General features: G+C 36.7%; 2 protein-coding genes across 3 annotated transcripts in view; one reads left to right on the top strand and one right to left on the bottom strand.

Annotated features, from left to right (window-relative positions):
• The window catches only part of sema4gb (sema domain, immunoglobulin domain (Ig), transmembrane domain (TM) and short cytoplasmic domain, (semaphorin) 4Gb), a 42,810-nt gene extending 37,289 nt beyond the window's left edge, over positions 1-5,521 (bottom strand). Inside the window, exon 1 of the mRNA XM_066664873.1 lies at positions 5,382-5,521. The gene's annotated coding sequence lies outside the window, so the exon portion shown is untranslated. The remainder of the gene's footprint in view (positions 1-5,381) is intronic.
• mfsd13a (major facilitator superfamily domain containing 13A) lies at positions 5,426-14,051 on the top strand. 2 transcript variants are annotated; one of them, XM_066664874.1, is made up of 9 exons: positions 5,426-5,634; positions 8,053-8,314; positions 8,490-8,569; positions 8,733-9,182; positions 9,864-9,984; positions 10,100-10,196; positions 10,868-11,039; positions 11,147-11,340; positions 12,943-14,051. In XM_066664874.1, the coding sequence occupies exons 2-9, from the start codon at positions 8,150-8,152 to the stop codon at positions 13,188-13,190; spliced, it is 1,527 nt and encodes a 508-aa protein (XP_066520971.1). In that variant the 5' UTR covers positions 5,426-5,634; positions 8,053-8,149; the 3' UTR covers positions 13,191-14,051. The 2 variants fall into 2 exon arrangements, with proteins under 2 accessions (XP_066520971.1, XP_066520972.1); XM_066664875.1 differs by lacking the exon at positions 5,426-5,634 and adding an exon at positions 5,693-5,854.
• The last annotated feature ends 3,352 nt before the right edge of the window (positions 14,052-17,403 follow it).

Below are 17,403 nucleotides of genomic sequence, written 5' to 3'. Positions count from 1 at the left end.
TTCAGACATAAACTTAGGAACTGCTCCACAGTGACAATCCAAACTGTAGACGTATCAATCCATAAAATTTAACTTTTCAAAGCTCCATCCAGTTGTATTGTTCTAGTACAAATTTCTCTTTATTGTCTGTCTTTTTTTTATTAATATTACAATAAAGCTACTTTCTGTAAAGAATCCTTGAGTTTATGAAAGTTGCTATATAAGTGTAACTTGTTATTATTATTACTCAAAAGCTACTTATCCTTTCAGACCTGTTAAACTGAACTGTCTTCTCACAATGGAGGATGGACAGAAAAAAATAGTTTCTGATTTGATATGTTTAATGAAAGAGTGGAGCTTAATCATATCCCAAAGATTAAGGTGTATGTAATGTTTATCTTATGTGACAGTTTTAGTGGTATGCCATCTCTTACACAGTTGTTAGAACTCCCATTTTCTTTATATCCTTCAGGTCCAGAATTCCAGTTTTGGAAATCAGCATATTTTTCTACATGTTTTCCCTTGACCTTAGAAATATCTTTTCCAGCCATTATAGATGAACATGAAATAGAGGCAGCTATAGTGTGTTTGCTTCTGTGAATATGAATGTCTTTGTGAAGCACATCTTTTTGTGTGTGTTTGTGTATGCATGTCAACACTGAGAGTGCTATTATATATTCTGTTAAAGAGCGTTTGTGTAATTTTCTCTTAAATGCAACCTCTTTGCTTTTTCTAACAGGAAAATACATATATATTCCAAACTCTAACTCCACACTCCTTTTTTATTCATTTTTTCAATTTATTAATAGCTGCACTAATGCTTAAAAAACTGTAGACAATATAAAATATATCGATAGGTAATTTCTGATTAAGCCATCTGTCAGGCATGCTATAATAAATGCTTAGTGTCCTACTCCCACAGATGGCTCCGAAAATCAAATCCAGTCTCCCAAGTATGTGCTTTTATGGCTTGACTTTAATTCTCCATCTGAGAGCAGTTAATCTAGCAGGAGGGTGCAAAAATACTGCAAGAGGTTTTTAAGAGGAAAAAAAACAGGCCATCAAATATTATGTCTACAATAGAGCCTAGTGTCATAGAAATTTAGTTGCCATCATTTAAAACATTTATTTTACTCAATATATTTCCAATTTGTTCTTTATCATCGGTTTACTGTACTGTACTAAAACTGTACTACGTGTATCTGTGTACTGTACTAAGACTAAAACTTATTTACATGCAAACAGAAACACTTTATTTAGACAAAATGTAGTCAAATAGATCAATCAGTAGAACAATAAATACACAATATTCGCTTTAGGAGTTAATTCTGAGGACAACAGCAGCAAGATAATCTATGTGAATAAGGTAAATGTGAAAATGGAAAAAAGCTGGAAATTCCACAGCTATAATAAATATTTGAAAAATGAGACCCATAACAAACCCATCACCCTACAAAACCATCAGTATAATATGTTTGTTTGTGGTGCACAACAGTGTACAAAATTCAGAGACACCCCCATGTTTTTTAAAAAAAAACATTTAAAAAAAAGACTTTGAACAATCAAAGTAAGAACTAATAGACCAAGAAATATGACAACATCAGATTTACAGCAGATACAGAGAGAAAATCAAGCTCCACTCTTGTCTGGTCTGAAAAAATGACAATTGGGATTTGTCATTTGACCCAAGCATGATGGGTCTAAAAGGATGTATATCTTAAAGATATGGCTCCACTTAATGGCCATTTATTTATATATTTAATACAGGAAGTGGAGTGGTTTCTGAAACTAATATACTATCACTACACCCATACATAAACATATCATATACAACTGTAAGAATAAAACCTCTTGCATCTGTATTTAAACATCATAAATCTTTTTTGCACCTTAACCTTTAAGCGTTCATCCCCATGGCACTGTATTTATTATCTTTACATCTCTGTTGTTTAAAACTGGCCTGAAAATATCCATGATTACTTATTAAATTATCTATATAACAATATATAGATTATATATTGTAATTATATATATATTATTATAATTATATTATAATAATTAAGAAACAATGGCAAGCTCCCAACTAATGTTTAACTCCATGGAAAATGACTACGTCAAACGGTGCTCAGCCTGATTTTATTATGAGAGCATGAAGCATAGGGAGACATGAAAACTTGCGAAAATTTGTCCTGAAATGCTGGCAAGAGTAGTCATGTCAAGTACAAAGTAACACTGATATATTCCTGGAATATAATCTCATGTTTCAGTTGTTTGTCACACACTAAATGTGTACCAAGACTTTTAATACAAGCTGCATTTTTCTATAAGAATTACACAGAACATCCCCCACATACTTTAAATAAGCCCAAAGGTCCAAATTTAATAACAAGACACACAGATTTTCCTAAAATTTCTAAAACTAAAGGTATTGCTAAACTAAATCTAAATGCTAGGAACAGCCTTCTGAAATTTAACTTTAATGACCTAATAGTCATCCTGGAATAATGTCTGAAATCTTCTTTCTGTTAGCCTTTGACAAGCCTGTCGGAAACTGCTTTTTTATGCAAATGCAGGAGCTGCTCAACCTACGCAAATGCTTCTCTCAGCCAGTGTAAGGAAATCTGGTTACAACATCAGAATAAAAATCAACAGCAAAACTGCTGTCATAGCATGGGCACAGACCACAACAAGAACTGCAGATGAAACTTGGGGTATTCCTAACTTTCTTACTGAATAATACACAAAGATTTTATTGACTACTGGAAATATTCAAGTTTTTGCCAAAAGTGAAAGCTTCTGCAGAGACATGATCTTCTGAAACCAAGTAACAGACATATACTAATCAACAGTAACTAATTTTAGTCTTGTTATGCATAATAAATATTTGACAAAATCATAGGACAGACATTGCCAGTAACACAATGAGTATGACATTGTAGATTTTATATTTGTTAAAAAGAGAAAAGGGATCACTTTGCCTAATTTGGTGATTGAATTACTCTCAGGATTGAGAATATAAACAATGTGTTAAAGCTAAGCTCTTTCTAACATCCTTCTTTAAGGGTTATGATAACGAGATTAAGAGTTGCAGATAATGCTTCTTTTGTGACTTTTACTATAATTACTTTTGTAGTTAGTCTGCATTAACTGCGTTGTTAGGGTTTTACATTGATTTTCACTCAGTTTGACACAGATGTTTTCTGCCTGTTTCTCCATTGCTTGTTTATTCCAGAAGAAACAGAACCAAAAGCTATCCCCGCAGTCAAGCCCAGAAAGCCATACTGACATATCCATTGGACATTTAAGCAGCATACAGAGGACAATTCTGCCAGTAGCACTCCTTGAGATGAGTGGATTTCACTGCTGCTGCTGTGATCATCACCTCTATTCATGACTTAAATGAGAATTAGCGGAGTTATATTATAATTGCATATGACCTGAAAAACAGTAATTGGCTCCTTGCATGCCTGAGGCAAAGCTAATTCCTCAACTATCAATTATAAAGGGGTAAAAAAACTTTCCCAAAATGGTCTTTCTCCGTGTGTAATTCCACAGGGATCAGGCACGAGCCCACACCACTGCGGCATTTTTAAAGGGCACTTCTGCCAGCACTTTATCAGTCACCTTCACCTGCGTGTTTAGAGCTCAGCAACATTATCATCAGCTCGACTGAGAAAAGACTGAATCAAACACCGGAACACATCATTCAAAGAGCTCGCTACAGAAAAGAGAAAACATGTTTAAAATATTTCTAGCGTAGTACCTGCGATCCTGCATCCAAACAGCAAAAGGGGTAAGTACAGTCTTCATGTGGAGTGAAGAAACCTCGCTATTCCCTCTCTGAATCCCTCAGAAACAGCCCCCGATCTTACGCACATGCGGTCCACTGTCCCAGGTGAGGACACGCCTCTTAATGAATATTCATATATTCTGTTCAAAGACCCCGCCCCCCACTAGAGCCTTTCTCTGATACAGAAGAGACGTCACTGGACAAAGTAAAGACTCCATCATGTTTAATCCTCTCTCTATACCACGACATTTTCCTAGCACATATCCACTTGCTAGGACACAACTTTCTAATGATTTTGAAACTCTAATGTACAGTAAACACTCACAAAAAGTTTAATATCTGTGGTTTTTCTCCTGATATCATAACCACAGATTGGCTTAATTTCTCTTGTAATTTTTCCCTATGAATTTGAACTCTGTTCTAGGCTGCGGTCATCTTGTCATTGTCATTATTGTACTCCTCGCAACTGTAATGCACATTTTTCTAAAAAAAAAAAAACAAGCTTTTAAGAAACTTGCAGTATCACGCGTGTAAGTGTACATTTTCCATTGCAGATGAAAGGGAACATTCACACGAGTTCAAATAATCACAGTAAGTATTTTGGAGGAATAGGTCGTTTCAAGAAAACTGCACACATGCCCACGGCTCATTAATTATGTACTGGTTATTTAAGGGTTGGCTTATGTGAGATAGCCTTATTTCACTAATTCAGCAGCTTTGTGTCGGGCGCCACCTGCAGGCGCGCGCGCGTGCACACCCAACCTCCCACCCTCCCACCCACACACCCACACCCACGCGCGCACACACACACAATGTCGAATGCATGATTAGATTAACTATTTCCTACTTTCATCAAACAGCCACCAGATGCCGGTAAAATGAATAATGCTAAATAATACACTCAGCTTAAACATTACCACACAAGACCTTGGAGTCAGAATAACATTTTAGTTTATAAACCTTTTTACCAAGATTTTTAGTGTCTCCTGAAACGTGTTGTTCATTTGTAATGTGCGGGTTATAACTCCCTTTTTTAAGGTTGTAGATAACTGTAAATAATAGTTAAAAGTGATAAACAAATCTTATCTGTTCATAGGTCAATTTGATTATTCATTCATTCAGTAATTTTGACATTCTTTGCTGTGTAAATCAGTGAATATACTGTATTGTTACATGCTTATTTGCGTTATGAAAACATACATTTTCTACCTGGACTTTGGTTCCCAGTCCTAGTCCTATTTACCACACTCTAACATCCCTGTCCCCTGTAAATCAGATAATGCTAAACATGTGCTATTGGTTTCAAATACCTGGAACTAGGAGCCCTTGCTGTAGAGGATGTAGGTGAAAGTATAGTAATAGAGGAGTTATTTAAAAATTATTATTAACACTAATGTAAGTGCAGTAAGTCATTTACAGATTGGAATATGTTTACTTCCCTTTGAGGAAACGCTAGGCCTGCCAACAAGGATGGGTCAAGTCAACATAAAAGTTAAATAACTTCTCCTTATAATCCTGGTACACATATCAGCCTAGAAAATGATGTGTTCAGATGTCCGAATATGTATTATAATGTGTAAATAAGGGATTGTTATCCTACTAAAGTGCTTACACTGAAGGTGGAGGAGGAGCTGGAGCAGCTGGAGGACGAGTTGGTTGGGTCTGGTATTGTAGTGTAGTGTAGTGTAGTGTGGATCTATTGACGTCACATGTTTCCTCGCCCACTCATGACAGGATTCTCATTTTCAGGGGGTTCCACAGGAGGCCACGAAAAACCGACAATTTCGGGACCTGTGTGGATTTGGTGTCTGACGGTTGTTATCCAGATCGTCGGGGCAGTTTTGAGTAGCCGCTGTGTCCGCATGGTGAGTGTGTAAAGTTGGTGAGATCTTTGTAAAACACAGACACAGGCTGGAGACGAAGACAGCTCATGTGATTAAGTGTTCAGTGTTTGCTGTGAGACTCGGGACTGTACACGTCGCCTTGTATCGAAATGAAGCGGATACTGAGCAGGAAGCTTACGTTAGCAGATAAGTTTACTAAGATTCACTCTGTTCTTCACTCGTGGTGGATTCGCCTATTCGAGTACGTTAACCTTAGCCTGCATTTATTTACTATAGTAGATGGCTATCTATCACTACCTGTTATCTGACTTGGTTAGGATTAGTCGAGTTGATTTGTCCTTAACGTTCATTTCAGTTCATCTGACGGTGTGTTAGGGTTGGATATAAACAGAACAACAACGATTCAGAAGTTGACTTCTGCTTATTTTAGTTTTCAGTTCCACCTTAAATTTCGCCCGGCTGCAATTTTTAAGGTGGAACTGAAAATTTAAATAAGACCCCAGCCTCAGGCTTCTAACAATAACTATGTTAAACGGGGCTTGCAGGTTAAAGCCTCTAGATGTAAGCTGAAAGCAGAATGATTATTTTAAACATTTAGCTGAGGCTTTTGAACCTCGTTTAACGTTAGCATGTTCGTGGTTTATTAAAATCCAGTATTAACTAGCGAGTTAACCGTTGCTAGCCAGATATCGTTGGCTAACAAACTAGCTACTGAATTTGTACACTTGGCTTGGAATATGTAACGTTAGTTTATTCATATAACTGTTATTTAGTTCATTTATTTCACTAAAATACAGAACCTGTTGCTATAATTTTTCTAGCGATAGCTAATTCATAAATCTATTACCCTGTTCAAATTATCACAGCAGATATAGTCCCGTCAGTATGTGCGTTATCATCGTCATTCTTTATCAGTACGTTATATGTAGAAGGCATTTTCCATGAAAAATATATCTCAAAAGACTTAAATGTTTAGTTGTAACACAGCACATTCGCCTTCATTTAGTTAAAGATGATCTATGAATATGAAATATTCGTGCGTAAGCAGACGCTATTCACCTGCTGTTGGAAAGCGCCGCCCCGCAGGTTAAATTGATTGGCTTCTTAGGTTTATGACATAAGAAACTGTCTGAACTTGCCTTTTGAGACTGTTTGTATCACTGCAGTGTCAAAGCCAGGCCTTGAGTGTTATTTCACTCAAGAACGTAAAACTAGTAAAAACTATACAACACACATATGTTAACAAAATACTTGAGTTTCCCTGCTGGGTGTCTTTAACAAGCTTATGGCCAATTCCATAAATTCTGTTATTTCTTGTTTACTTTGTTTACTGTTACTGTGTTTACAACACATGGAATTGATAGGGCAGACCTTTATCAGTGTAAAATTGGAAAATTATTTCATGACACTTGAAATGTCAAAATATGTACTTTATGACATTTAATTTGGATCAGACAAAATACTCACTAATGACACATTTAAATAAAACTACAACTATTATTTATTTAACGTTGCACTAAATGAATCCCACATAAACAGGTCAGATTTTACACAATATTTTTTTATATGAACATTTCATATGTTGTGCTGACCTGCCTTCTGTGAAGCAGGACTGATTGCCCTATATTTGTAAGGAAACTTGCTGGTGGTCGTTGTTATTTAAATTACTTTGGATTGTATTTTCTGTAAAATTGAGAGTGTATGGTGGTTCATGTCTAAATGAAGAAAAACATATTGCTTCATGTTGCACAGGCGTGCAGCCTGTCACTGTATTATATTTCTTCCAGTTAGCTCACTCTTTTTGCACTGATGTCCCTGAACTTTGTTTTGATCAGAGATTTCTGCGTTTATAGCTGCTAGGGACCAGTCACCTGTTCTGCCAGATGAGATGAGATGGAAATCAATGTGTGGGCAAAGTGTTTCACAGTGTACCACAGTGTAATCAGGGGTTTTACTTCACTGCAAGGATCAGATGGTAATCTGACTAGGAGTTACAAGTTCACAAACAATTTAGATTTAGATAACTTCATGGTTTGAACTGTATCTAAAATCTTATTTCATATCCCAAACATGCCTATATAACTCTTTAAACAATTCAGATGTGTGTGTTTCCTGTGATGTCAAGGCTGAGGCTTGTACTGACTTGCTTAGAATATTCAGATGTCTTGCTGGGAGCCAGATGCTGTTCATGTATTTTTCTGTTGTAAGTGCCAAATGTGAGCTTTGTGCTTAAAAATGTAGGATGAGTGCTTGTGGTTTTTTTTAATGGGTGGCAGTTATGTGCAGTAACTGAATTACAGAAGATCCTTACAGAAGAATTCTCAAAGTGTCAGCACTGTTCACTGTTTAATGAGTAATAAAACTATGTATTTCATTTCATTCGTACACCATCACAACTCTGTCAACAATCTTACAGAACCTCTCTTTTGTATATCCCAGAATTCCTCTTTAGAATGATGACCAGATCCTGCTTGGCTTGTGGAGTAAGTGAAGAAGTGGAGAAGAGGCAGAGGGAAAGTGAGAGAACGTGAAAAGAATGGAAAAGAGGGTGTGGAGCTGGTGTCTGGGTGTCTCCACAGCTCTGCTGTATGGCTCCCTTTCCCTTTTTGTCTCCATCCTCCATAATGTCTTCTTGCTTTATTATGTAGACACTTTTGTCTCCGTGTACAAGATTGATAAAGTCTCCTTCTGGATAGGCGAGGTGAGTTTCACCCCACACACAATTTGATTCTATCCTTGTTACTATGTTAATGGTTTAATTCAAATCAAGGAAACAAATGACTGTGGCCATGTTGTTCTCAGAGCTGTTGTTCTTGATAAGGTAGTCTGTAAAAGTAGGACAGTTTTATTTATTTATTTATATATATTTTTTGCAGACTGTGTTCCTAATATGGAACAGCCTGAATGACCCACTCTTTGGTTGGCTGAGTGACCGATCTTTCCTAAGCTCTCCTCAGTAAGAACTGTGCAATGCTCTAAACACGTAACCAATATTTTTTAATTCATTCAATCTTATTCCTCTCCCTAATGTTTATTTTTCTCATCTGTAAAAGAAAGAATTCATAATAAATTATTTTTAATTGCCCATCATAATATTTGCTTTGTGTTTGATTACCCAGGTCTGGATCGCAGATCACCTCTCCTGAGGTTGTGCTAAAACGCCTGCAGTCCCTCTCCAGGAATGGACCACTTTTTGCTCTTTCTTTTCTAGCTTTCTGGGTGGCCTGGGCCCACCCTGGTCTCCAGTTCCTCGTCTGCCTTTGCCTTTACGACGGGTTTCTCACAGTGGTGGACCTGAACCATAATGCTTTGCTGGCTGATCTGGCTGTGTCTGCAAATGACCGCACACGCCTCAATTTCCACAGCTCCTTGTTCAGTGCGCTGGGCTCACTGTCTGTCTTCCTGTCCTACTCTTTCTGGGACAAAGAGGACTTCATGTCCTTTAGAATCTTCTGTGTAATACTAGCTGTCATGTCTATGCTTGGCTTTGCTGTGGTATCCCGTCTTTTGCGTCGCAGGTTTCAGAATGAGATCCAAACAAAGAATAATGAAGAGGAATTGCTTAAAGAGTATGTTCAATTTGGAAATTTTGCACTTTCATTTAGAAACCAAATGCTTACTTTATTGCTTAGAGTGCTGTATAACAATTCATACAATAGCTAATATTTTACTGCAGTTTCATGCAACTTGTTTAATACGACATGCATAATACTTGTATAGTGTAGTTGTAACTGGTCACCGAACACAAAAAGAAATGAATTTTACTATTTTTTGTAGAGGGCTTCATATTGGACTCGCATTACTGATTTAACAGACAGTTTGCAAGTGATTCATAACCACAGCGAATGTGAAAGCTGTTGAATTCATTATGAAATAAATTCTGCCCACTCATGTTTCTAAAACATTTTATCCTGTCTATCTCTTCACTGAGTTGTTCAACAGGACAGCCAGATTCATGGCATTGTTTTAACACAACACACTCCTATCACTCTACTCACTTACTATAAGTTTATAGTTTGCTATTGTTTGGTGTAACGAGAGAGGAAGCTTTGTGTACTTGAAGTGTAAGCATTTTGAAGAGTAGCATACAGGTACTTGCCAGTCTTGCATGCCAATAGATGAGAAAGGCTTCTCTAGTTTCAAAGTTGTCTCAGTCCCTTGTGCGCTTCTCATTGTGTGAGAGATTGAAATTGTCTTTTCAGTTTCACCTTGTTATTCTGAGTGTTTGGCTTTCTGTTTCTCTGTCTCAGGCTCTCTGTTGGCCATGTACCGAATGCCCCCACCAAGAAGCCTGTCACTCTTGGAGAATATCTAAAGCAGCTCTCACGACACAGAAATTTTATGTGGTTTGTTTCAATGAACCTTGTACAGGTAAATATTTTACTGACCTTGTATTGTTTACTTTCTAACATTTTTTTTTTAAACATTTTTGATCAATCCTTAAGTAGCGTTTGATTAACTGATTATTATTCCACTACCTTTGCAGGTATTTCACTGCCACTTTAATAATAATTTCTTCCCTCTCTTCCTGGAACACCTTTTGTCAGACCGAATCTCTGCCTCCACAGGCTCCTTTCTGTTGGGTAAGAGTACAAGACAAAGCCACTGACACAGAGTAACAACAACATTTGTTCAGAAAATAACACAGCTTTAAGTCTGTTGCTTTATTTCACGATCAGATTAATCATATGTGCAAGGATGTTGAGGTCTGGGCTTAGTGATATGAACCAGTGGGCTGTGAGTTTGTTTCATCTGCAGACGTTACTCTTTTCCCAGTAATGTCAGCTACACATACATTCAGACCAATAGCATGATCTGCCTTCTCACAGGGGAGGTTAGATTTGATACGTTTACCAAGGATGGGGCCTAGTCATTTTGAAAATTCTAACAGTTATCTAAATTGTGATGGGTTTGCTGGGACTAAATTTGGCTTATGAGATGTCAGGTATACCAAAGTTCCAGAGTAAAAATAAAGAAACTGCCTTACTGCACCATTTATAGACAGACGTATTCTGGAAAGGGTTTCAGCAACACATTCATACACAGATTATCACTAATGTGATGATGTTAATAATTTGTATTCTAATATTTGAATAGATATTTCATTATTATTATTATTATTATTGTTGTTATATTTTATTTATTTAAATATTTTTGCTGCTCAGATGAATAGCTTTTTTAAATCTCATTTTCTCAGGTGCTGTTTAGTATAATGTATGGGATGTGGTTTAATTTTTTTTTCTTTTAACTACAGGCGTCTCTTACATAGCTCCACATCTCAACAATCTTTATTTTTTAACATTGTGCCGAAGATTGGGAGTCTACCAGGTTATTCGCTGGCTTTTTCTATTGAAGCTGGGGCTTAGTATAGCAATGTTGCTGGCAGGAGCAGACCAGGTGTACCTGCTCTGCCTGTTTATCGCCAGGTGAAAACTGCATTTGTTTATATTGTGTATATTCATGTAATTAATTTTATATTTAGTTTCTGGATACTTTATTAAATTAAGTTTTGTGTGTAAACCTTTCTTTATAGTAATCGGGTGTTCACAGAAGGAACCTGTAAGCTGTTAAACTTGGTAATCACAGATCTGGTTGATGAGGACTTTGTATTGAACCAACGACAGCATGCAGCCTCAGCTCTGCTCTTTGGAATGGTTGCCCTGGTAACAAAACCTGGCCAAACATTTGCCCCCCTCATTGGCACCTGGCTGCTCTGTGTATACACAGGTGAGTGTTTGTGAACAATTAGGAAACTTTATCACATTTTTCTACAGATTGTACTAGTCTGAATTAAAATATCTTAACATATCTTATTTATATTATCTAATAATTGCTTGTATCACCAGATTTTTCATTAGGACAACACCCCAGACTTAGAGATGACACAGTTTATATTTCATGAATTGTTTTATGTATAAACCCCATTTCCAGAAAAGTCAGGACATTTTCTAAAATACAATTAAAAACTGTATTTGTGATTTGTTGATTCCCTTGAAGCTTTTTAAAGCACAAAGAAAATGTCCAATTGTTTTATAGTAGTGTGTACAGTAGAGAGTAGACAGTGAAATCATGTATTGAACAGTTCAAAACCAACATTACTCACAATGTTTAGCACAAAGTACTGAGCCACAACCCATCTTTGCTTGTAAAGATTGAGCCATTGGTGGAAGATCCTTTTGTACCCAATAATGATGTCCTTGTTATTTATTCACCGGCTAATTATGGAATATTTTAAGGTTCAAATCTATCTTTAGTTATGTGTAAGCATTTCACTGTTGTTTGGTCTCTGACCTGACTTTATTTTGAAGTGTGCTGCAGGCATCAAATTCTATTTTATTATGATGTATTTAATATTTAAAAAATAAGATTCTATTTCAATGTTTGGGTTTTTTTTCAATTATTTTTTTTGCATTTCACATACTGTCCCAACATTTCTGAACTTGGGGTAAACATGTGTGTGTTGAAATAACTGGTGCATTTTTACTGAAATAATAAAAGTGCATCTCTGTTTCTTTTAAAAGCTTTTGTTTTAAATAAAACATTCCTGTCCTTATTTGGAAACAGTGTTTCATAACCCATAATTCACTTTGGGTGGCACTGTGGCATCACAGTGTCATACTCACACAGCTCCATGGTTCTGGTATTGCGGGTTCAAAATCCACTGTCTGTGAGGAGCTTGGTGTGTTCTTCACGTGTCTGTGGGTTTCCTCTAGGTACTCGGGTTTCCCCACACAATCCAAAAATGAATGAATTAATTAAAATTTCTACCTTTTGAAAACTAGTGCAGTCACATTATATCCACTCATTCATTCATTATCAGTAACCACTTTGTCCTGTTCAGGTTTGCAATGGGTCAGGAGCCTAAAGAGAATAACTGGGCACACAATATGGATGGGACACCAATACATCACAGGGCATCACACACTCACACTTTCACTCATAAACTCATAGCTATGGACACTTTGGAACAGCTAGTCCACCTACCAATGTGTATTTTTGGACTGTGGGAGGAATCTGGAGCACCCAGAGAAAGCCACACATGAGAGAATACAACTTACAGTTTCCCAAGGCATGGTTTGAACTCAGAACCCTGAAGCTGTATGGCAGTGACATTACCTGTTGTGCCATCATGTCGGCCCAAAAATAACATTTAAAAATTAATTATATTTGCTTTTAGGATTAAAAAACACATGTACTATCACTATGTCTCAAAAAACACCATAAGGAAAATACAGAATATTTGCTATTAGTAACCAAGCCGCATTAATATTCAGTAGTGGAAGAAAAAAAGATGGATCCATCTCTATGGCATATTTTCTGTCTTTCCAGGCTATGACATCTTTCAGAGGGATCCTATTAAGGACTCTGTTGCAGCTGTGTCTGTCTCAGGTGCCGAGAGCTCTGTGCCACTGCGCCAGGGATGCTTTTACCTATTGGTGTTTGTGCCCATCACCTGTGCCCTGCTGCAGCTACTGGCCTGGTCTCGTTTCACCCTCCATGGTCGCAGATTACACAGCATCAAAGCCCTGAGACAGGGTGCTCACCATGGTCAGCTTATAGATGTAAAGGCTATCTGATACTGCCCAACGAGTTCCTCAATGCCTCATAATGAATCAGGATGGAGGCTGATGATTGATGTCTCTTTCTGTAAACAAGGACTGTGAGATATTTGTGAAATTTGCCTTATTTACTTATGAAGAGAAAATGTCTGCATGTGTATATTTATAATCTATATGATCTAGGGACCAAATATGAACTGTTAAAACAATCATGAGTTATGGGACCATACTGAAAAGTAGCATCTCTTTCCCTTTGACTGCACTTTGTCTCTACAGTACAACAAAAAAATAGCCATTTCAGTCTCTGGCCTGAATGGCTCTTTACCTGCCACGCCAGCATTTCATTTAATCAACATTATCGCATGGGCCACCATGGAGAATTCAGAGTAATTTTTTCAACAGTTATTTTTGTTGCTGGTGAATTAAGTGTTATTGTAACTTTAGAATATGTTTACTCTCCATTTGTTGCTTAATTTCTGTGGAAATAAAATACATATATTTTTATACCAAGTATTTCACATAGTTTCAGCAGAACATGGTAATTCTGTCATAACGTCATAACTTGACGCCAACTTGTTAAAGATCATTTTATTCTGGGGTATTTATTGCAGCTGCACAAATGAAGTCTATGAAAATAAAGTACATTTGTGTACAGAGGATTTCCAAATATTTGCATAGAAGTAACATTTTTAAAGGCATTAAATCATTTTTACATCTTCTATTTGTGATTACTTGTCTACAAACAGAACATTACTGAAAAGTGAATTGTTTAACAGACTGCCGTTTAACTTTTTGGTATATCCACAATTCTTCTGACTTAAGTTCATGGAGACAGTTTGTATGACTCAGGAAGTTTGATATTTGCAAAATAAATTCAGTTTATAACTAAATGTTTGCAGTTGTTCAATAATTCCTTAATAATAAATTTTGTAGTAAATGAAGATACTGGCGTTAGTTCATCACATACTTGTTCTGATGATGTATGCCTGATTTCTCGATAGGGCACTATAAGCAAATGTGACTTGTCTTAGTGAATAATAAATAAAAATTGACATTGAAATTTTACAGGATAGAATTTGAAATAGAATTTTTTAAAATCTGTTTAATCCAAACAGTTACAGAGAATTTAGCTGCAGCATTTAACTTTAACTTTTGAAATCAGTGTGAATTAAATTGATTCAATATTCAGTAATGTAAGCTACAGTCAGTTAACTTCATGCATTAAACACAGAAAAAATGGAAAGAAATAAGCTCTTATAATAATAATAATAATAATAAATTAATTGCAGTTAGATTTTTTGAGATTTTCCAAGAGCCCCTTTTTTCCCTAAATAATTCAAATGTGTATTAAAACAAAAATTACGATTGCTATTACTAATATAATGTCCCATAACAATAAAAGACTATATAGGAGTTACATACTATTAAATTGCACTTTAGATTTTAATTATTGTTAACATTCTTCAAAATTATTTTTTGAAAGGATGGTAGGATAAAAATACAACTTATTCTTGCTGGACTGTAATTGGTGAGAGAGAGAGAACTGGACAGAGATAGTTTTGGTTTCAGTTTAATTTTTAGAAATGTAGGTCATGGGAAGAGTCCCTTTAACTCAGAGGAGATATGAGAAATGACTAAACATTTATAATGACCTCCCACTCAGAATCCCACATCAGCTAGCTGAAGCACTAAGAGTCACAGTCTTCGTGCAAGTGATAGTAACAGCCTGTAAGCTTTCATTTTTGGTATTTCCAAAGTATAAACCCCATTTCCAGAAAATGTAAATACATCGAGGTGCAAATCCTTTCTATCCATCTATTGTTACACTTATATAGTGCCTTTCTAGATACCCAAGGACACTTTATAATTCAGAACGCTCAGAACACTCAATCCACACACACATTGGCAAGAAGCAGTTAGCTAACCCTAGCTTTAAACCTTATAATTATTTGAAAACACAATTGTGCACAAAGATACAATTTTTTATTGAAGCCAAGAAATCTCATTGTTTCTTAAAAATATATGACCATTTTTAATTGAATGCATGTTTACAACTGTGCTTCATCACCTCTACTGTGTATATGTTTGAGAACTGAGGAAGCCATTTGCTCTAGTTTTGAAAATTTAATGTTTCCCAGTTTTGCTTGATATAGATAATGATATTTGTTTGATATTATTTGACCTACTTAACAGCTCAGGGTCTAGTGGTAGTGTTTTTCATTTCATAGCCAAATGTTTTCAGTTGATCTGAAGTATTTTAGTACAATACTGTTGTAATCCGTGTAGGATGTGGAATCACACAAAGTCTGTATGGCAGCATTATCCTGAAAAGCCTGTATATATTATGCAGAATTAACGGTGCCTTCACAGATGTGCAAATCACACTTAACAAGTCTGATAATTCCTCTCTCCTTTAACCCTTAAGAATGAGGTATTCATAATTTCCTAAAATAATTTCAAATTTTGATTCATCAGACCACATGACATGTTTTGACTTAGCCTCAGGCCATCTTAATGAGCTCAGCCCAAAGAAAGCAGTGGCATTTCTGGATCCTGTTATACATAGTTCCTTCTTTGCAAGACTGTATTTGTAGATGCAGCAAAGAATTGTGTTCATAGACAATGGTTTTTAAAAGTGTTAATAACATGATTTGCACTTCTGAATCAGGTCTGAGAAATGCGATTCTTGAGTTGTGTCACTATCTGCCTGTGGATAAAACCCACACAGACATTGGGAGAACACACCAAATTTTTCAAAGACAGTGACCTAAGGTGGGGCTCGAAACCACAAGCCCATGATCCTTTTGAAAAAAAAAAACAAATATTTGACTTGCCTTATCCTAGTAGGTCTCTCATAGGTAGGCACTTTTGAGCCTTTGGTGCAGACAGATCATAAATAGTCTCCTTGAAGACCTTATTTTCTTGCTCATTTTCTGTGTGGCAAAATGAATATGTTGACTGCAAACACTTTCTAGCACTCTCTATCAGGCCCCAATCTTTGCACTGGCACCTGCATGATTCCAGCTGTTCTGGACCCAGCTTTCATGAACCAGAACCTTGACCTGTGGAGGATTCTGATATCAGTTGACATTGATTTTGCCCTGTGCATGTTCTGAGAGGTGACACGGGGGTGTCTGTGAGGAGTTTGGTGTGTTCTCCCCGTGTTCGCATGGGTTTCCTCCGGGTGCTCCGGTTTCCTCCCACAGTCCAAAAACACATGTTGGTAGGTGGATAGGTGACTCAAAAGTGTCTGTGAGTGTGTGTGTGTTGCTGTGTGAAAGACTGGTGCCCCCTCCGTGGTGTGTTCCTTCCTTGCACCCAGTGATTCCAGGTAGGCTCTGGGCCCACCATGACCCTGAACTGGATAAGTGGTTACAGATAATGAATGTTCTGAGAGCTTATGATTTGGCTACACCCACTGTTTATTGAATAGATTTTGGGCCAATCTCAAAATTTACCAATCCCAAAGAAGGGCTGTCTCTTTGGACCTCCATCCCTGGAGGTCACTGTGTCTGCATGGGTTTCCTCTGGATGTTCCAGTCCAAACATACATTGCTATATGGATTGTCTATTAAAAACTGTCCATAGGTGTGAGAGCATGAGTGAATATGTGAGTCTGATGCCCTGTGATGGACTAGTGCCATTGTCCAGGGTGTGTGCCTTGTGTCCAATGATTCCAGGTAAGCTCTAGACTCACTTTGACCCTGATGAAGACATTTCAGTAAGTTAATGAATAAAGGAATTAATGTAATAAATGCCTGCAGTAAAATTGCAAATTCTACACTCTTTTGTATTAGTGGGAACAGGCAATCAGCCCATAGTACAACAGAACGCTGTGCTGCACATTACATCAATTAATTAACAAATTAATTGATACATCAATACAAAAGGCAAAGGTTCTGGTTTTGCAGGATGCTGGGAACATAGCATGATCTGGCATCAGATTCAGACAGCAAAAAATAAGTTAGGGATTTCCTAGATTTAGTAATGTATGTGGCTTTAGTATGTGGCTCAGTGCCACATAAACTAATGTGGAAAGCTTTTGAATTGTTCCAGGTGCCAAACATGTTTACTTTGCTGGTTAAAGTATACCTTGAGGATATTCAGTTTTGATTTAGTACAGTGGAATTTGTTGCATTATTGCAGCCATTAGAAATAGGTATAATGGCTGGATGTATGGTTTTACCATTAGCATTTACAATGGCAATGAAGGTAGTAAGGGGTAGTTAGT

The sequence above is a fragment of the Hoplias malabaricus genome, chromosome 3, assembly GCF_029633855.1.
Source record: "Hoplias malabaricus isolate fHopMal1 chromosome 3, fHopMal1.hap1, whole genome shotgun sequence".
Lineage (NCBI taxonomy): Eukaryota > Metazoa > Chordata > Actinopteri > Characiformes > Erythrinidae > Hoplias > Hoplias malabaricus.
The sequence above is the reverse complement of the archived record's forward strand: the minus strand, read 5'-3'. Positions and strand labels throughout refer to the sequence as shown.